Source organism: Syngnathus floridae, chromosome 1 (genome assembly GCF_059516105.1).
Source record: "Syngnathus floridae isolate MCC-2025c chromosome 1, RoL_Sflo_1.0, whole genome shotgun sequence".
In the NCBI taxonomy this organism is placed as follows: domain Eukaryota; kingdom Metazoa; phylum Chordata; class Actinopteri; order Syngnathiformes; family Syngnathidae; genus Syngnathus; species Syngnathus floridae.
Window position 1 is genome coordinate 8,354,998 of NC_142413.1, and position 19,167 is coordinate 8,374,164.

The following is a 19,167-nucleotide window of genomic DNA, read 5'->3' on the forward strand; positions in this document are numbered from 1 at the left end:
CTGGAAGTCGAATGAGACGCCGCGACCACCTCCGCGGTGCTTATAAACAGCCGATCCGCTCGGCGGGGGCTATTTTCGGCCACTTGGCTCGTGCGCACGGCCTCCCGGATGTGCCGGGCGGGTGCGCGAGCTCGCCGGCCGCTGGAAGTCCAATGAGGCGCCGCGATCTCCTCCGCGGTGCTTATAAAGTGCCGATCCGCTCGGCTTGGAGCTATTTCCGGCCTCCCGTTGGTGCCGGGTGGCGTGCGCGAGCTCGCCGGCCGCGATCTCCTCCGCGGTGCTTATAAATAGCCGCATGCGCACGGCCTCCCGGAATTTGAACACATTTCGTCAATAAATTTCGCATATTGAATTTTGAAGTTTAATATAATGCAACAATTGAGCTCGACTTATACAAAGGATATATCATAAAATCGTAAATTTCCGTCGAATTTTAGGGGGTCGACTTATACACCGAGTCGACCTGTACACCGGCAAATACGGTAGCTGTTTGTGTGTGGCCTGTGTTTGTCTGGAGAACAGTTAGGGTGTATCCCTCCTCTTGCCCAGGGTCAGCTTGAATGGATATTAAAAAAAAAAAAACTTAAAATGTGATTGCATATGGATCCAATTTTGAGAATCAGCCTGAACCCATATGATTTTTTTTTTTTTGTGCTTTTACATAGAGTTGCTTTGAATTTCTGTCGCACTTTTGGTAGGATCCTGGGATGCTTAATAAATATATGCAAATAACAAATGGTTTTTACATTGATAGAAAATACATTTGTGTACAATTTGTGTAAGATCTTAGGATGATTAACAAATACATGCAAATAATAGAAATATTTTAAAGTTTTTAAATTCATACAAAATAAAATATCCCCCCATGATGACATACGTGGATGATAAAGTATCCCGTATTTTGCGCTAATGATTATTTTTTTCTCATAAAATATGAATACAGTATTAGTATTTTTTCTCAGACATTTTATTCTCGTTACATTATATTTTTCAGTTCAAGATTCAACTAACAAACTCTCAGCTGCAAGCAATGACCATAGAAACATATTATTTTTGAAATAACAAATGAGCCAGCAGGATTATTTCCAATTCGCATTTAGCTAGTAAGCAAGCTTTTAGCACGTACCGGTGCAAGTCATGAGTGACTTAACATATTCACATTCAGTTATTTTAAATGATGAAAATCGATTGTCATGAATGACTGGAATCTTTAAACTTAATGTGGTACTTCAGAAAAATAGCTCGAGTCCATTTTTTTTTGTTTACATCTTCCAATCCTTAGCACATTTGCAATCTCACTACCGTTGTAATACAGTTTTCTTGTCTTTGATGAAGCAATTTGTTGTTTTAAAAATCAATTCTATTTGCAATTGTTCTATTTTGATTGACGAAGGTTGAACAGTCTTATTTTAGTCCCATTATGCCAAATATGGTTCCTTGCACTGTAAAGTTTTTCAGTACTATTGAAATGTGAAAGATTGTAGTGCAAACTTTACATTAATTTGGTCTAGTTAGGTTTCGCAGAGGCAGACGTCCGTATACATGCTAATATCCTCATTTTGTCTTGCTCTCGTTTGGCTCTCTTTGCCACTTTTCCTGGCAACGATGGTCGGAGCGGAATAAACCAAAGTGTCTTCGGTTCTCTGAGAAAACAAGTCACTTGTGTCACAAGAAGAAGGTGGAAAGGGAGCAAACGTGCGGAGAGGCTTTCGACTGACCTGCTGCACACCACTGCACAATTCTTCACGAGTTTGCCGACAAGCTGAACATTGAAGAGAGAAAGTCTTTCAAGTAGTGGTTCTTAAACAGGACTCACAAGCCAGAGCTTTTCGGCTTCCATGACATAACTTGCAATAAACTATGTGGTGTTCTTTTAAAAAGTCCAAACTTACATGTGTGTGTCGATATACATGTCTATATAGACACGTATACATCTCGATCTAGACATATATAGATATATACATATACTATATGTTTAGGCATGGCTCAGTTTTTTTCCAAGTCACAGGTGATGAGGGGAACCGCTTTAACATGTAGGACAGCAGCCTTCGAGGGCCCGAGTTTGACACTTTGAATCAAAATGATGCCAAACAGCTTTTGCATTTGGAGACTTCATGTGCACGTTCTCTTACCTTTGCAGTAAAAACAGCCTTTTGTCTTGATCTTAAATATGAGGAAGGCTGATATGATCCAGCTTAAAGCCACAGCAGAACCCAAGACAAAGATGACAGACCTTGGCATATCACATTTGCTGCCATCTGGATCATGAGGAATACAAAAAAAAAACCAGCAAAAATTACAATTCAAGCAATTTTCAGTTTTGAAACTTCACACTTGGCACTAGTGAAGATGACATACCTTTAATGATGACTTTTGTTGCTTTTGCCATAAAAATGTGCCCACATGTGGCCACAGCACAAGAGTACGTTCCGGCGTCGCCATTGTTTGGGAAAGCTTTAACGCATTTCTGTATGGAGCCATTTGCAACCTTTTCACATTCGTCATGAGTGTAAATGAAGTTGGGATTTGAATCTTCTGGTCCAGCTCTGAGCCAATAAACGTTGTGTCCATCCTCACACGTTCTATTACCAGAGCGAGAGACGAACGAGCACTGCGATCGGCTCTCGTCATTAGTGACAGCAGTGACGGCTGTCTCTGCTTCTGGGACGTCTGAAATGCAAATTGACCTTTTAGTCTTTATTTGAATGATAAATTAGTGTCTAATTATACTCAAAGCTAAATCACCTTACCTTTAACCTGTAAAAATACTCCATTCAAAAATGTAATTTTATGAACCCATGTTGTCCATTTGAAACAGTAGTAGAGCGCCGTGTCGTTTTTTTGCACCCGACTAATTTGCAGAACAAACTTCCCTGGCTCTTGCTTGACTGTGATACGATGTCCACTCTTTGATGTCCCAGTTTCGGGTTCTGCCATATCAATGGCTGACATCCGATCTAAGACTTCTGGAAATCTTCCAGAAGCAAGTCGAATCCAAATAAGAACAGCCTGAAGTTCAGAGGGTTTGCGGGGACATTCCAGAGAGACACTTTGTCCAACTTTTTTGGTCTCTGTTGTGAAGGTGGGCTGACCTGTGTATCCTGAACAGAACAAAACACAGTAAGAGTGATGAACATGACACCATTGCCTTTGAGCTTGGACTTGCCTCCAAACGCGATCAGCAGGAGCAGCAGATGAAGCGTCGTCCGCATCTTGTTGTTCCAGCAAGTGCAGCAGTTCCTCCAGAGAGCTTCAAACGTTTATTGACTTGAAATGTAGAACACCAAAGGGGAGGGGACAATTTCACAGACATCGCATTGGCCGTTTCAGGTGTCAACCCAACCCGGCTCCTCTCAAACTTGCTATCTGGTTGCTGCGTCCCGTTTGAGACCCTGACACTTTGAATTGCGCACGGTTCCAACGTATCAATAAACCAACTTGGAGAAAACTCAAAATAAAGAAAACCTTAAATTAGTGGGCATTGTGAAGGTTTGCTTCATCAACAGAGTTTGTGCAAAGCGAAATAATTCATCACACGCAAATCAGCTTCTTTGTACCAAGTTTTAAAAGCTTACCAATAACCAAGACTATGTGACGGACTATGACAAAGGCACAATACAAAAATAGGTCATCTGAAGCAAAAGAAATGAAAATATTTTGCGTTTGCTATAGCATTAACTTTAACCACAAACGCGCATGCATCAGTGTTTATTACAATTATCTGTCCTGAACACGTTTGTGCTTTGGATTGAAGAGGATGGCGGCCATGTTGGAGACTACCCTATTCATGCTTAATAGGGTTTAAGTCAGCTGATGGTCTTGGCCAGTCTAAATTTTCTTCAACATCATTCTCCTTTGACACTTTGTTTTAGGTCATTATCTGGTTGCACGATGAAGGTCCTCAGTTTGGTTGCTTCTTTTGTTTCTCAGTGGCAGATGGATAACATTAGCTGGAGTATGTCATGCAACACACATTTCCTGACTGATTGTCGGTGCAGAAATGTCAATGTGGTCAGACGACATCATCAAAGAGAACATGTCGTTTGGTTACCATTTGTAGAGGTAATTTAGCGGTTTAGTGTCAAAGTGTTGCTGCGATGCAAAATGAGACCAAAAGATAATTTCTGATGTCTTTGCCGGTTTAGTGTGCCCTCTTATTTCCTGTCAACAGTTCCGTTGAACACTGCTCTGAGTTGTTGGTCAAAGGCCTACCGCAGGTCAAAGACACAATGTGAAAGTCAGACGTTTATGTCACAGTATTTGTACATCCGTCCTTCTGAACATTGAAGACAGTTACAGGTAGGAAGGTAAAAGAAGCTTCCAGTTTTTCGATGATCCACAACCGCTTACAGCAGCAGTGCATTTTGGTCCGAACGCAAAATACAGTTCAGGTTCCACATCAATTGTTCTTCTTCTAAAATGACTTGCTGTGAATGGGAGGACAAATGGCTGTTTGTCTGTGTGTGCCCTATGTTTGTCTGGAGGACAGTTAGGGGAGTGTCCCGCCTCTTGCTCAGGGTCAGCTTGAATGGATGTAAAAACAATTGTGAGTTCATATGGATCCAATTTTGACAATGAGACAACACCTCAGATATTTGTTGTGCTTTTACATACAGTTGCTTTGAATTTCTACAGCACCTTTGGTAGGATCCTGGGATGCTTAATAAATATGTGCAAATAATAAATGGTTTTTACATTAATAGAAAATACATTTGTGTACAATTTGTGTAGGATCCTGGGATGATTAATAAATATATGCAAATAATAAAAATATTATAGATTTTACATTCATACAAAATAAAATACTCTCCCAATGATGACATACATGGATGATTAAATGTCCTGTTGTTTTCCAAATGCGGTGATGATTTTTTTCTCATAAAATATGAATACAATAATCGTATTTTTTCTCAGACATTTTATTCTCGTTACATTATACTTTTCAGTTCAAGGTTAGACTAACAAACTCTCGCCTGCAAGTAATGACAATAGAAACATACTATTTTTTAAATAACAAATGAGTCAGCAGTATTGTTGCAAATTCACATTTAGCTAGTGAGCTGGCTTTCAGCACATACCGGTGCAAGTCATGAGTGACTTACCATATTCACATTCTTTTTTTTTTTTTTTTTAAATGATGAAAATCGATTGTCATGAATCACTGGAATCTTTAAACTGAATGTGGTACTTCAGAAAAATTAGCTTGAATCCATTTTTCTTTTCTTTACATCTTCAATCCTTATCACATTTGCAATCTCACTACCATCGTAATCGTAGGTTGTCTTTGATGAAGCAATTTGTTTTTTTAAAAATCACTGCAATCATTCTATTTTGATTGACGGAGGTTGTACAGTGATATTTTAGTCCCATTATGCCTTGCGCTGTAAGTTTCTACAGTACTTTTGAAATGTAAAAATTCTTCATACAAACTTTGACTGAGGTTGTACAGTGTTAGTTTAGTCCCAATATGACAAATATGGTTCCTTGCACTGTAAACTTCTGCAGTACTTTTGAAATGTGAAAGATCTTAGTACAAACTTTGAATAAATTTGATCCCGTCAGGTTTCGCAGAGGCAGACGTCCGTATACGTGCTAAAATCCTCATTTTTACTCGCTCTTGTTTGGCTGGCTTTGCCACTTTTCCTGGGGACAATGGTCGGCGCGGAATAAACCAAAGTATCCTCGGTTCTCTGAGAAAACAAGTCACTTGTGTCACAAGAAGAAGGTGGAAAGGGAGCAAACGTGCGGAGAGACTTTCGACTGACTTGCTGCACACCACTGCACGTTTCTTCACGAGTTTGCAGACAAGCTAAACATCAAAGAGAGATAGTCTATCAAGCAATGGCGTCATGAGGACTCCCAAAATAACTTGTATTACATCTTTTCCATCTCCCAAAGTGCATGCCTACACTTTTCTTTTTCTTATAATTTTCTGATGGCATTGAGTGATACATTTGGCGACTATATTGGATTGGTCTTAAAATGAGGAAATGTTTGAAAACTAATGCCCCTACCAAATTGTGAGAACCCCAAAAGAAGCAGTGGAATTTCTCTCACCTATGCAGCAACAAAACGTTTTTGTCTTGACCTTGTATATGAGAAGAGCTGACAGGATGGAGATTAAGGTCAAAGCAGCAGCCATGACGAAGATAACAGTCTTTAGGAAATCAGACTTACTGGGGTCTGGATCGTGAAAGAAAAAAAAAAACAGCAAACAATAATTTGAACTTTTTGAAATCCGTGCTACTTGACAATTCTGAAATCAAAATATTTGATTTACCTTGCGTGTTGACCTTTGTTGCCTTCGCCATAAAAATGTGCCCACATGTGGCCACAGCACAAGAGTACGTTCCGGCGTCGACGTTGTTATGGAAAGCGTGAACGCATTCCTGCACGGAGCCCTTTGCAACTTTCTCACATTTGTCATGAGTGTAAATGAAGTGGGGATTTGAATCCTCTGGTCCAGCTCTGAGCCAATAAAAGTTGTGTCCATCCGCACACGTTTTATTACCAGAGCGAGAGAAAACCGAGCACCGCGATCGGCTCTCGTTGAACTGCAAGTCATGAGTGACAGCAGTGACGGCTGTCTCTGCTTCTGGAACGTCTGAAATGCAAATTGACCTTTTAGTCTGTCATGTTAATTATCAAAGAACTGCAAAAAAATATTTAAATGACCAAATAAAGTCTAAATATTCTCAATGCCAAATCACACATTTCCATATTTACCTTTGACCAGTAGAAATATTCCATTCAAAAATGTCATTTGATGAAACCGTGATGGCAATTTGAAACAGTAGTAGAGCGCTGTGTCGATTTTTTGCACCTGACTAATTTGCAGAACAAACTTCCCTGGCTCTTGCTTGACTGTTATACGACGTCCACTCTTTGATGTCCCAGTTTCAGGTTCTGCCATATCAAAGGATGACATCTGACCTAAGGTTTCTGGAAAGCTTCCAGAAGCAAGTCGAATCCAAATATGAAGAGCCTGAATTTCAGAGGAGCTGCGGGGACATTCCAGAGAGACACTTTGTCCAACATTTTTGGTCTCTGTTGCGAAGGTGGGCTGACCCCTGTATCCTGCACAAAACAAAACACAGAGTATGAGTGATGAACATGACTGCATTGCCTTTGAGCGTGGACTTGCCTCCAAACGGGATCAGCAGGAGCAGCAGAAGAAGCGTCGTCCGCATTTCGTTGTTGTCCCAGCAAGTGCAGCAGTTCCTCCAGAGAGCTTCAAATGTTTAATGACTTGAAACGTAGAACACCAAAGGGGAGGGGACAATTTCACAGACATCGCATTGGCCGTTTCAGGTGTCAACCCAAGCCGGCTCCTCTCAGTGAACGCTCTTCTGTACAAGACTTGCTATCTAGTCCCGTTTGAGACTCTGACACTTTGAATCGCGCACGGTTTCAATGTACCAATAAAACAACTTGGAGAAAACCCAAAATAGAGAAAATCTTAAATCAGTGTGGCGTTGTGAAGGTTTGCTTCATCAACAGAGTTTGTGCAAAGCGAAATACTTCATCACACGCAAATCAGCTTCTTTGTACCAAGTTTTAAAAGCTTACCGATAACAAAGACTATGTGACGGACTATGACAAAGGCACAATACAAAAAATGTGTCATCTGAAGCAAAAGAAATGAAAATATTTTGCGTTTGCTATAGCGTTCACTTTAACCACAAACACGCATGCATCAGTATTTATTACAATTATCTGTCCTGAACTCGTTTGTGCTTTGGATTGAAGAGGATGGCGGCCATGTTGGAGACTACCCTATTCATGCTTAATAGGGTTTAAGTCAGCTGATGGTCTTGGCCAGTCTAAATTTTCTTCCACATCATTCTCCTTTGTCACTTTGTTTTAGGTCATTATCTGGTTGCACGATGAAGGTCCTCAGTTTGGTTGCTTCTTTTGTTTCTCAGTGGCAGATGGATAACATTAGCTGGAGTATGTCATGCAACACACATTTCCTGACTGATCGTCGGTGCAGAAATGTCAATGTGGTCAGACGACATCATCAAAGAGAACATGTCGTTTGGTTACCATTTGTAGAGGTAATTTAGCGGTTTAGTGTCAAAGTGTTGCTGCGATGCAAAATGAGACCAAAAGATAATTTCTGATGTCTTTGCTGGTTTCGTGTGCCCTCTTATTTCCTGTCAACAGTTCCGTTGAACACTGCTCTGAGTTGTTGGTCAAAGGCCTACTGCAGGCCAAAGACACAATGTGAAAGTCAGACGTTTATGTCACAGTATTTGTACATCCGTCCTTCAGAACATTGAAGACAGTTACAGGTAGGAAGGTAAAAGAAGCTTCCAGTTTTTCGATGATCCACAACCGCTTACAGCAGCAGTGCATTTTGATCCGAACGCAAAATACAGTTCAGGTTCCACATCAGTTTTTCTTCTTCTAAAATGACTCGCTGTGAATGGGAGGACAAATGGCTGTTTGTCTGTGTGTGCCCTATGTTTGTCTGGTGAACAGTTAGGGGAGTATCCCGCCTCCTGCTCAAGGTCAGCTTGAATGAATGTAAAAAAAATTGTGATTTCATATGGATCCAATTTTGACAATGAAACAACATCTCAGATATTTGTTGTGCTTTTACATACAGTTGCTTTGAATTTCTACAACACCTTTGGTAGGTTCCTGGGATGCTTAATAAATATGTGCAAATAATAAATTGTTTTTACATTCATAGAAAATACATTTGTGTATAATTTGTGTGGGATCCTTGGATGATTAATAAATATATGCAAATAATAAAAATATTATATATTTTACATTCATACAAAATAAAATACCTCCCAATTATGACATACATGGATGACTAAATGTCCTGTTTTTTTCCAAATGCGCTGATGAAAAATTCTTTTTTCATAAAATATGAATACAATAGTATTTCTTCCCAGAAATTTTATTCACGTTGCATTATATTTTTCAGTGCAGGATTCAACTAAGAATTTTTCAGCTTCAAGTAATGACAATAGAAACATTTTTGTCAGCAGTATTGTTGCTAATTCACATTCAGCTAGTGAGCAAGCTTTTAGCACGTACGGTGCAAGTCATGAGCGAAGCCTTGGTTTGTGCTGCATCTAGCGTATTGTTTTCCACCATGCTGAAAACCACAGTTGAGTTAAGGCGGGCATTTTCTTCCCTCTGTGGGGAAACAACATCCAATGAATAAATCGAATAAACACAACTTAATTAAGGAATACATACGTTTAATGTCGGAGGGCCTTGAGCATCACAAGGGTTCTTGCTTTGCTTTGAAAAACAGGCTGTAAATAGTAATAAATAGAGATAATTAGAGTGTGGTATGAAAAAGGGGGCGTGGCATCAGTGAGAGACGTTACCCATATTCTCAACCACTATGCTGCAACATGTTGCAGGAATGGATCAAATTTGACTTACTTGGTAAAATAAGATATTCCTTTATTTGTCCCATACAGGAAAATTCCAGAGTACATAGGTTCGAATTTTCTTATAGTCATACAAATAGTCGGTCAAACAAAATGTGAACATTGTTACATCCAAACTTACATGTGTGTGTCGATATACATGTCTGTATAGACACGTATACATCTCGATCTAGATATATATAGATATATACATACACTATATGTTTAGGTATGGCTAAATTTTTTTCCAAGTTACAGGTGATGAGGGGAACCGCTTTAACATGTAGGACAGTAGCCTTCGAGGCCCCGAGTTTGACACTTTGAGTCAAAATGATGCCAAACAGCTTTTGCATTTGGAGACTTCATGTGCACGTTCTCTTACCTTTGCAGTAAAAACAGCCTTTTGTCTTGATCTTACATATGAGGAAGGCTGATATGATCCAGCTTAAAGCCACAGCAGAACCCAAGACAAAGATGACAGACCTTGGCATATCACATTTGCTGCCATCTGGATCATGAGGAGTACAAAAAAAATCCAGCAAAAATTACAATTCAAGCAATTTTCAGTTTTGAAACTTCACACTTGGCACTAGTGAAGATGACATACCTTTAATGATGACTTTTGTTGCTTTTGCCATAAAAATGTGCCCACATGTGGCCACAGCACAAGAGTACGTTCCGGCGTCGCCATTGTTTGGGAAAGCTTTAACGCATTTCTGTATGGAGCCATTTGCAACCTTTTCACATTCGTCATGAGTGTAAATGAAGTGGGGATTTGAATTTTCTGGTCCAGCTCTGAGCCAATAAACGTTGTGTCCATCCTCACACGTTTTATTACCAGAGCGAGAGACGAACGAGCACTGCGATCGGCTCTCGTCATGAGTGACAGCAGTGACGGCTGTCTCTGCTTCTGGGACGTCTGAAACGCAAATTGACCTTTTAGTCTTTCATGTTAATTATCAAAGAACTGCCAAAAATTATTTGAATGATAAATTAGTGTCTAATTATACTCAAAGCCAAATCACCTTACCTTTAACCTGTAAAAATACTCCATTCAAAAATGTAATTTTATGAACCCATGCTGTCCATTTGAAACAGTAGTAGAGCGCCGTGTCGTTTTTTTGCACCCGACTAATTTGCAGAACAAACTTCCCTGGCTCTTGCTTGACTGTGATACGATGTCCACTCTTTGATGTCCCAGTTTCGGGTTCTGCCATATCAATGGCTGACATCCGATCTAAGACTTCTGGAAATCTTCCAGAAGCAAGTCGAATCCAAATAAGAACAGACCGAAGTTCAGAGGGTTTGCGGGGACATTCCAGAGAGACACTTTGTCCAACTTTTTTGGTCTCTGTTGCGAAGGTGGGCTGACCCTTGTATCCTGCACAGAACAAAACACAGAGTATGAGTGATGAACATGACTCCATTGCCTTTGAGCTTGGACTTGCCTCCAAACGGAAGCAGCAGGAGCAGCAGATGAAGCGTCGTCCGCATCTTGTTGTTCCAGCAAGTGCAGCAGTTCCTCCAGAGAGCCTCAAACGTTTATTGACTTGAAATGTAGAACACCAAAGGGGAGGGAACAATTTCACAGACATCGCATTGGCCGTTTCAGGTGTCAACCCAACCCGGCTCCTCTCAAACTTGCTATCTGGTTGCTGCGTCCCGTTTGAGACTCTGACACTTTGAATTGCGCACGATTCCAACGTATCAATAAACCAACTCGGAGAAAACCCAAAATAAAGAAAACCTTAAATTAGTGGGCATTGTGAAGGTCTGCTTCATCAACAGAGTTTGTGCAAAGCGAAATAATTCATCACACGCAAATCAGCTTCTTTGTACCAAGATTTAAAAGCATACCAATAACCAAGACTATGTGACGGACTATGACAAAGGCACAATACAAAAATATGTCATCTGAAGCAAAAGAAATGAAAATATTTTGCGTTTGCTATAGCATTAACTTTAACCACAAACGCGCATGCATCAGTATTTATTACAATTATCTGTCCTGAACTCGTTTGTGCTTTGGATTGAAGAGGATGGCGGCCATGTTGGAGATTACCCTATTCATGCTTAATAGGGTTTAAGTCAGCTGATGGTCTTGGCCAGTCTAAATTTTCTTCAACATCATTCTCCTTTGCCACTTTGTTTTAGGTCATTATCTGGTTGCACGATGAAGGTCCTCAGTTTGGATGCTTCTTTTGTTTCTCAGTGGCAGATGGATAACATTAGCTGGAGTACGTGATGCAACACACATTTCCTGACTGATTGTCGGTGCAGAAATGTCAATGTGGTCAGACGACATCATCAAAGAGAACATGTCGTTTGGTTACCATTTGTAGAGGTAATTTAGCGGTTTCGTGTCAAAGTGTTGCTGCGATGCAAAATGAGACCAAAAGATAATTTCTGATGTCTTTGCTGGTTTCGTGTGCCCTCTTATTTCCTGTCAACAGTTCCGTTGAACACTGCTCTGAGTTGTTGGTCAAAGGCCTACCGCAGGCCAAAGACACAATGTGAAAGTCAGACGTTTATGTCACAGTATTTGTACATCCGTCCTTCTGAACATTGAAGACAGTTACAGGTAGGAAGGTAAAAGAAGCTTCCAGTTTTTCGATGATCCACAACCGCTTACAGCAGCAGTGCATTTTGGTCCGAACGCAAAATACAGTTCAGGTTCCACATCAGTTTTTCTTCTTCTAAAATGACTCGCTGTGAATGGGAGGACGAATGGCTGTTTGTCTGTGTGTGCCCTATGTTTGTCTGGAGAACAGTTAGGGGAGTATCCCGCCTCCTGCTCAAGGTCAGCTTGAATGAATGTAAAAAAAATTGTGAGTTCATATGGATCCAATTTTGACAATGAAACAACATCTCAGATATTTGTTGTGCTTTTACATACAGTTGCTTTGAATTTCTGCAACACCTTTGGTAGGTTCCTGGGATGCTTAATAAATATGTGCAAATAAATTGTTTTTACATTCATAGAAAATACATTTGTGTATAATTTGCGTGGGATCCTTGGATGATTAATAAATATATGCAAAAATATTATAGATTTTACATTCATACAAAATAAAATACCTCCCAATGATGACATACATGGATGACTAAATGTCCTGTTTTTTTCCAAACGCGCTGATGAAAAATGATTTTTTCATAAAATATGAATACAATAGTATTTCTTCCCAGAAATTTTATTCACGTTGCATTATATTTTTCAGCGCAAGATTCAACTAAGAATTTTTCAGCTTCAAGTAATGACAATAGAAACATTTTTGTCAGCAGTATTGTTGCTAATTCGCATTCAGCTAGTGAGCTAGCTTTTTGCACGTACGGTGCAAGTCATGAGCGAAGCGTTGGTTTGTGCTGCATCTAGCGTATTGCTTTCCACCATGCTGAAAACCACAGTTGAGTCAAGGCGGGCATTTTCTTCCCTCTGTGGGGAAACAACATCGAATGAATAAATCAAATAAACACAACTTAATTAAGGAATACATACGTTTAATGTCGGAGGGCCTTGAGCATCACAAGGGTTCTTGCTTTGCTTTGAAATACAGGCTGTAAATAGTAATAAAAAGTGATAATTAGAGTGTGATAAGAAAAAGGGGGCGAGGCATCAGTGACAGCCATTACCCATATTCTCAACCACTATGCTGCAACAAGTTGCAGGAATGGATCAAATTTGACTTACCTGGTAAGATATTTCTTTATTTGTCCCATACAGGAAAATTCCAGAGTACATAAGTTTGAATTTTCTTATAGTCATACATATAGTCAAACAAAATGTAAACATTCGCAAGGAGCATCTGTTGACCACAACTCACACCGAAACGCAGACTACTCCTGTTGTCACTCACTCGGTCTTTTAGGCAATACCAGGTACGCCTGTGTGTACCTTTTGGGACATTTGTGTATGATGGTGTAACATGAGCTCTCCAAAGTCAAACATTTTTTTAGATTTAATGAGGGTCAGAAAACACGGCCTTACATTACCTGTGTTGTTTTTCACAATGACATTGATCAGTAAGGCGATGACCAGCAGACTTAAGGCCTCGATGGAAGACAAAACCAGAAGAATTTCTTTGTGTGAACCATCAAATGGCATCACTCTTTCTAAAGAAATGAAAGGAGACACACCTGTGAATGGCCTGGCTAAATAATACCACAACTGAGTCCGTCCGTCCGTACACCCACCCAATTTAGGTTAATCCTGAAATGTCACCCATATTAAGAAGTTACCATGCAAATCCAGTTTTGTTCCTTTGGCAAACACGAGGCTTCCACAAGCCTCGAGAGCGCAGTAGTAGGTGGCGCCATCCGACTCACTGACATTGATGAAGATCTTATAGATGCATCGTTTGGGACTCAACCCGTCACATTCTTCATTGGTCTTTCCATCGGCATGGACGAGACCAGAACGGGATCCAGCTCTCAGCCAGTGCACGGTGTGCCGACCCGAACACCTGTCGTTTTTCTGGTCAAAGAGCACCGAGCACAGGAGGTGGACAGGATCTCCTTGGCGCAGCGAGGATAACTGTGCTGGCCACTGACTGAGAGTGTAGTTTGACGACAGGGCACCTGTGGAATCATGAATGCTTATCTACAATCGATGGTGCACATAGTTTTTTTTTTTTTTAAATTGTAGTCATGGCCTAGGGGTGCTTTTCAAACACAAATCGTCATTATGACATGATGATCGCGACAGTGTATGTTAGTGATAGACTACGGTGCACAGAACAGCTAGAAATCAAACAAAGGCACAAATTGTTCAAACAACAGCCATTTCTAATTCATCACATTCGCACTTTTTTTGTTTTCTAAACTAGGCTAACAAAATGTAAAATTTTGTCAAAGTGAGCTGCTGCGGCTTCACTACTTTTCTTAGTGTTGCTTTTAATGCACGAGTAATGAACAAATGTTTTGACCCTTTTGAGCCTGAACCAGAACAGACTTTTTTTTTTCTTTTAGCAAATAGTCACGTATGTCATGCAACACTGCATATATTATTTCTTGTGAAAATCAAATTTTGGATGTATTAGAATCATTGCAGAAATGCAAACAGATTGCTCAAGCAGTAACAATAGCACTGGTGCTGACAGACTTTGTAAAGCGCCGAGGTACTTTTGACATAAGCCCAACGACAGGCAAGAAACAATTCACTTACATCTTTGTTGAAAGAGTGTGAGAATCACCCACAAAACAATCCTTGCATTCATTTTTCTGAGTGGAGAGACGAGGCCATGAAGAGTGTATCAACGAGCCGCCGACTGCCTTTGACCGACTGTTTCCTGTAATGTTGTTTTTACGTAAAGTCGACAATATTTTTAGGTCAGTTTGAATGGAAAGTCAAAGCCAACTTCCGAGTACACTGGAAGGTTTCCTTTTTTTATCAATCCCTTTATAAGGTCAACTACCCCAGTAGTTTGCACTTTTAAGCCCAAATTTATTCCAGTATAAAAACATATCATGTCCATATAATTGTATCAATAATACCCGACACGATTTTACCGTCCTAATGTTTCCCATTCTTAAAGTCTTATTTCCAAGAGGTTGCTTATAAAATATTAGGCATTTGTCGTAGTAGGCAATTGGTGTTGACAGCATGTGGTGCCCCACTGAAATAAACGTATAAACCTCTTGAATAAATTGCGTGACAATTGGAGATATGGTTGTCAGTGGAAAGTAGAAAAACAATAAATATAAATTAGGATGTCTATTTGAATTTTTTGCTTTCTGCAATTCTCAAACAAGGCACAAGAGGGTGCTAAAGTTAATAAAGTGATCTGTTTTTGGTGCCCAGGAAGACGTGTTGCATCGCAAAGGGAATGAGATCTATGTCAGGGAGGAGCAAGTCAGGGAAGAAGTTTCATTGCACGTGTGTTCATGCTCGAATTAATTTCAAGCTTAAATGCCGTAGAATTTTTTTTTTCTATAAACATTTCAAAGCTCATTGTAAGGCTCATTTCGTAAGAGCAGGAAATTAAAATGTTTTTCTAAACCAGAGTTTCTTGGTGGTGATGCTTTCAAGGACTAAGACAGAAAAAGTCAATGTAGTTTCAATGGTAGTTTAATTTTAACATTCAACATCTGCATCATCAATCACTTTTGTGTTTTCAACCTGGAGAACATTGCAGTGTTTGGATTGAAATGATTTTGTCTTCTGCCTTCACATTGATGAGCTAATAAACCAAGGCGGGTGTGGGTGGGGGAGGGGGCGTGTACACAAGAAGCAGAAGGGGCGGGTGCAAGCTAAACATAAAAAGCTTGAATTATTCCGCAAATGGGGGTGAGGGCATGAAAAGTAGGAAAAGGCTGAATTGCAGATGCAAATTACAAGCTGGTAGACACATTGGTAAATGTTGTAAACAGAGTACATTAAAGTAGAATACAGTAGTGCTTTGGGTTGCAACATTCTGGATATTTTCAAAATTGCAACATTTTTATGGGCCCCACATTGAGCCTCTTCTGGCATATGCACTATGGCCACCAGGAGGCAATGTACTACAGACATACAAGGAAAGAACAATTTCGAGAAGCTGCAATAACAGTCATTTGAGTCCTTTTTGTTATATTTTTGTTGCATTATATATTGTCTGTCTAAAATGTATTGTTAGGCAGTTTGACAGTCGGGTGTTTTATTTCAAAGTAATATTAATAAATGTTCTTGAGTGAAAGAATTGAAAGATTGTTCAAGTAAACATTTGGTTGTATTGGTTTAATACCATAGATTTAATCTTGAAGGATAACCAAAATCAAAATTTCAGAAACTTCCCATAGAAATATACTGAAAACGTTCCCGTTATAAATATTGAGTGTTTACCTCTTTGTGCCTTGTTATGGTTTTAACAGTTACATGAGGTGTTTCTAAATGTATCACATGAACAACAGGAAGCGGCTTTTTTGGTAATGGCGCAGTTTCCTTTTCTGCACCGTGCTGCTGTTGCTGCGTGACAATGACTGAGTTGCGTAGTTTAGTTCATGCATCACTTTGTGGCGACGTTTTTTTAGAGAAATCTGTGAAAATTAAGGTGCCACTTTTGACTTTCCTACACACAGCCATCCAACATTGGGTCGAAGCAGCATTATGAATTCTGAACACATCAATTTTTGTCTTCAAACTTTGGCACAATGGTGTCATTTAAAAGCAGCGTATGTAATATCTGAGCTTCAAAGAACTGAGCACTAAAAGCGCCATTAACATCTGGGGCACTGGCTCAAGAGAAGAGAATTTCTCGTTGCCATGGTGACACCAGAACAACTTTTTTTTTGTGGTCTGTAATGTGCTCGGTGTACCAGCCCAGTAAATTTTAAATGTCATGTTAGCGTTGCTCTGTTTGTAGAACAGCCCTTTTCGACATTTTTAACAATCATTATATAACCTGTAAATGTAGGCTATATAATCATTTTAGTTTTAAGGCATTTGTTGGCATTTGTTAGGAGGTTCACTATATGTTTGTTATCTTACCAAATGGGATGTTGCTAAAATATTATGAGCACATCTTGTGGATAAAACTGTTCAGGGTCAACAATTAAAAATGTTAAATATTTGCAATCAGAAATCACTAAGAGATAAAGAAAAAGTCAACCGAGCGTCGTCGTCTTTGCATTTTCAAATAGTCTAAATGTAGCACCATGTAGCCTTCCTCAGGTCATTATTGGTGCTACAATTGGGTACTCAAACTCACAATTACTTCATTACGTTTCATTTCCATCACATCGACATCCAACAAATACGTGTATTATTTGAGAATTATTAGTATTAAAAGCCTACTTTGCCATTTTTTAAGATTAATTGTGTGGGCTAACTCACAAAAAGAAATCAGTTCAAATCTTCAAAAGTGTGTATGCTGCTGGTGAGGTAGGGGTACAATGTACCCCCGAATCCTATGGCTTTGCTTTCAGCCAATGAGAGGCCTGAAGGAAGTAACCTATGAGAAAGGCACGTACATTAAGACTAAGGATGCTTGAGGATTTTTGACTGTATAAATCTGCATCATGAGGTGTTTTTGGTGTGTGGGGGGGGGGTTTGCTGAACTTATTTCTATTCGGGGATCTTTTAATCCTCTGATGTTTTATTCCCATTTAGGTATTCCCACCACTTCCCTAGATGATGGAAAACAAAGTTTCCATGGTGAAGATGTCCTTCCCACCCCCAGTTAGGCACATATGGTTTCCCTTTTTTGACCAAAAAAGAGTGAGTGAGCTTTCTCCACAACATGAGATTATCCAAAGATCATGCAAAAAAACATTAAATATACAATTAATTGGATTAAGGTATAATTTCTATATAGATTTATACATACATATAATTTTCTATATTCTTTTGTAAAGAATGTTAATCTACTTCATGGTGTAGCTTTTTGTTCTTACAAGGTACAAAATAATATCATCCTATGTAACACGTTGTATAATCAACATATTTAAAAAAAAACCACCTCATCAGTCCTTACCTCATAGAAGAAGAAAATTCATCATAAAAATAAGTACTATGCTTTTTTTCCCCCTTCTTCTCACTTGTATCTTACAATATAGTTCTCTCTGCACATACACACACGCACTCACACATGCACTCTACAAACACACGCACAAATGCACTCGCACAAACGCACGCACACACACGTGTCCCCATTGTGGTTTCTCCTGCAGCAAACTGGCGGCCATCGAACGGGATGTGTAAACAAAATGTAAATTGTGTTAATGGCGGTGCCAAATTCACAAGACGTGTGGGTGGGAGGGATTGAGAAAGTCATTAGAGCGGGCACCTGGCGCAGCCGCACTCCAGGGCCGTCTCCATCTCTTCCGAATGCGAGGTGCCGTCTGTGCAGCGGAACATCACCTTCCTCCTGCGGGTCTTGCTGACGCCACAGCAGACGCCGGGCGGCGCGACGGTCTGGCACGACCGGGGGCAATCCATGCGCGGGATCTTGCTGGTGGATGTGCACGTCCTCATGGCTTGGTGCCGCTTCAGCTGCTCTCGCACCATCTCGCCTTGACATGTCAACTCTGGAGCAAAAGACATGGGGACATACGTGATTCTTTGGAGACCTTATAAGGAAGGGGGGAGGGGCATTAATCAGTTAATAATCGATTGGCAAAATGGTCGGTCGTTCTCCATCACCATTTAGACACATTGAGGCTCACCGGTATCACAGGTGGGTCCGACGTAGCCAGGCAGGCAGTTGCATACGGGCTCCCCTCCCTCAGACACCCTGCACTCGCCGTGGCCGCAGCGCTGCCCCCTGCAGGCTGTGGGCTCCTGCTGCTGCTCACAGAACTGGCCGTGGTAGCCTTCGCTGCATTTGCAGCTGTAGGACGCCCCCTTGGGTACACATAAGCCGTGAACACATCTGGGGAGAGAGAATTGGGAAATTAGAGTTGTAAAAGAAGGCAACATATTTGAGGCCGACTAATTAAAATCTTCGTTGTATGCGGACACATCATTGAAAGGCAAACTTGATTTGAAAACAAATCTGCAGCATAGTGACCTAGCGGATCTGTCTCACAGTGCAAAAATGGATGTTGAATTAATGGATGGATAATATCTTGTTTGGTGCCCACCTAGTGCCTTGACAGGGATTTGGCACTGTGGCCTGCTCGCACAAAGTCCCGCTGCGTCCGGGCGGGCACTGACAAGTGACGCCCATTTCTCCGCCCTCTCTGCACGTTCCCTGCGCGCACACGCTACACGAGTGACAGCCCACCAGGACGCCATCGCTCTGTGGACAGGAGAAGATATACTGAAAGTATATATAACAGCAGTGAGGCCATCAGG

At 40.5% G+C, this 19,167-nt stretch overlaps 4 protein-coding genes across 12 annotated transcripts in view; all 4 read right to left on the reverse strand.

The window, feature by feature from the left end:
* Positions 1–482: 482 nt before the first annotated feature.
* LOC148403894 (uncharacterized) lies at positions 483–12,340 on the reverse strand. 3 transcript variants are annotated; one of them, XM_088399349.1, is made up of 6 exons: positions 10,847–12,339; positions 10,429–10,779; positions 10,006–10,317; positions 9,781–9,906; positions 1,719–1,762; positions 483–1,643 (listed from the first exon to the last, which is right to left on the reverse strand). In XM_088399349.1, exons 1-6 carry the CDS (start codon positions 10,890–10,892, stop codon positions 1,512–1,514), a joined length of 1,011 nt encoding a protein of 336 aa, XP_088255475.1. In that variant the 5' UTR covers positions 10,893–12,339; the 3' UTR covers positions 483–1,511. The 3 variants fall into 3 exon arrangements, with proteins under 3 accessions (XP_088255475.1, XP_088255388.1, XP_088255314.1); XM_088399262.1 differs by lacking the exons at positions 9,781–9,906; positions 10,006–10,317; positions 10,429–10,779; positions 10,847–12,339 and adding exons at positions 2,133–2,258; positions 2,359–2,670; positions 2,751–3,101; positions 3,167–4,148 and having other exon boundaries at positions 493–1,643; XM_088399188.1 differs by lacking the exons at positions 483–1,643; positions 1,719–1,762 and adding exons at positions 8,404–9,156; positions 9,220–9,278 and having other exon boundaries at positions 10,847–12,340.
* LOC148403895 (uncharacterized) lies at positions 4,233–7,248 on the reverse strand. Of its 3 annotated transcripts, XM_088399004.1 has the most exons (6): positions 7,145–7,248; positions 6,727–7,077; positions 6,281–6,604; positions 6,058–6,183; positions 5,766–5,809; positions 4,233–5,690 (listed from the first exon to the last, which is right to left on the reverse strand). In XM_088399004.1, the coding sequence occupies exons 1-6, from the start codon at positions 7,188–7,190 to the stop codon at positions 5,559–5,561; spliced, it is 1,023 nt and encodes a 340-aa protein (XP_088255130.1). In that variant the 5' UTR covers positions 7,191–7,248; the 3' UTR covers positions 4,233–5,558. The 3 variants fall into 3 exon arrangements, with proteins under 3 accessions (XP_088255130.1, XP_088255201.1, XP_088255064.1); XM_088399075.1 differs by lacking the exon at positions 5,766–5,809; XM_088398938.1 differs by having other exon boundaries at positions 4,233–5,809.
* A 146-nt stretch (positions 12,341–12,486) lies between the features above and the next one.
* Positions 12,487–17,955, reverse strand: LOC148403896 (uncharacterized). Its single transcript, XM_088399575.1, has 6 exons — positions 17,846–17,955; positions 14,560–14,683; positions 13,635–13,973; positions 13,389–13,508; positions 12,895–12,953; positions 12,487–12,831 (listed from the first exon to the last, which is right to left on the reverse strand). The coding sequence occupies exons 2-6, from the start codon at positions 14,609–14,611 to the stop codon at positions 12,712–12,714; spliced, it is 690 nt and encodes a 229-aa protein (XP_088255701.1). The 5' UTR covers positions 14,612–14,683; positions 17,846–17,955; the 3' UTR covers positions 12,487–12,711.
* Positions 15,447–19,167, reverse strand: part of slit3 (slit homolog 3 (Drosophila)) — a 170,974-nt gene continuing 167,253 nt past the window's right edge. For all 5 annotated transcript variants that reach the window (XM_088398680.1, XM_088398590.1, XM_088398507.1 and 2 more), the window contains 3 exons: positions 18,954–19,111; positions 18,537–18,742; positions 15,447–18,398 (listed from right to left, as the gene is read on the reverse strand). In XM_088398680.1, coding sequence (XP_088254806.1) covers positions 18,145–18,398; positions 18,537–18,742; positions 18,954–19,111 — 618 coding nt within the window. In that variant the 3' untranslated portion in view covers positions 15,447–18,144. The remainder of the gene's footprint in view (positions 18,399–18,536; positions 18,743–18,953; positions 19,112–19,167) is intronic.

Bases quoted from the DNA above. Each gene is read 5' to 3' on its own strand.
- LOC148403894 (XM_088399188.1), bottom strand. From the start codon at position 10,892: ATGCGGACGACGCTTCATCTGCTGCTCCTGCTGCTTCCGTTTGGAG. The intron at 9,907-10,005 runs GTATGTCATCTT...CTCATGATCCAG, and splicing joins AACAAAAGTCATCATTAAAG to ATGGCAGCAAATGTGATATG. The intron at 9,279-9,780 runs GTAAGAGAACGT...TACTATTTACAG, and splicing joins AGGCTGTTTTTACTGCAAAG to CCTGTTTTTCAAAGCAAAGC.
- LOC148403896 (XM_088399575.1), bottom strand. From the start codon at position 14,611: ATGAATGCAAGGATTGTTTTGTGGGTGATTCTCACACTCTTTCAACAA. The intron at 13,974-14,559 runs GTAAGTGAATTG...ATGATTCCACAG, and splicing joins CACACTCTTTCAACAAAGAT to GTGCCCTGTCGTCAAACTAC. The intron at 13,509-13,634 runs GTAACTTCTTAA...TCATTTCTTTAG, and splicing joins AACAAAACTGGATTTGCATG to AAAGAGTGATGCCATTTGAT.
- LOC148403895 (XM_088398938.1), bottom strand. From the start codon at position 7,190: ATGCGGACGACGCTTCTTCTGCTGCTCCTGCTGATCCCGTTTGGAG. The intron at 7,078-7,144 runs GCAAGTCCACGC...TGTTTTGTGCAG, and splicing joins CCTGCTGATCCCGTTTGGAG to GATACAGGGGTCAGCCCACC. The intron at 6,605-6,726 runs GTAAATATGGAA...TTTGCATTTCAG, and splicing joins AATATTTCTACTGGTCAAAG to ACGTTCCAGAAGCAGAGACA.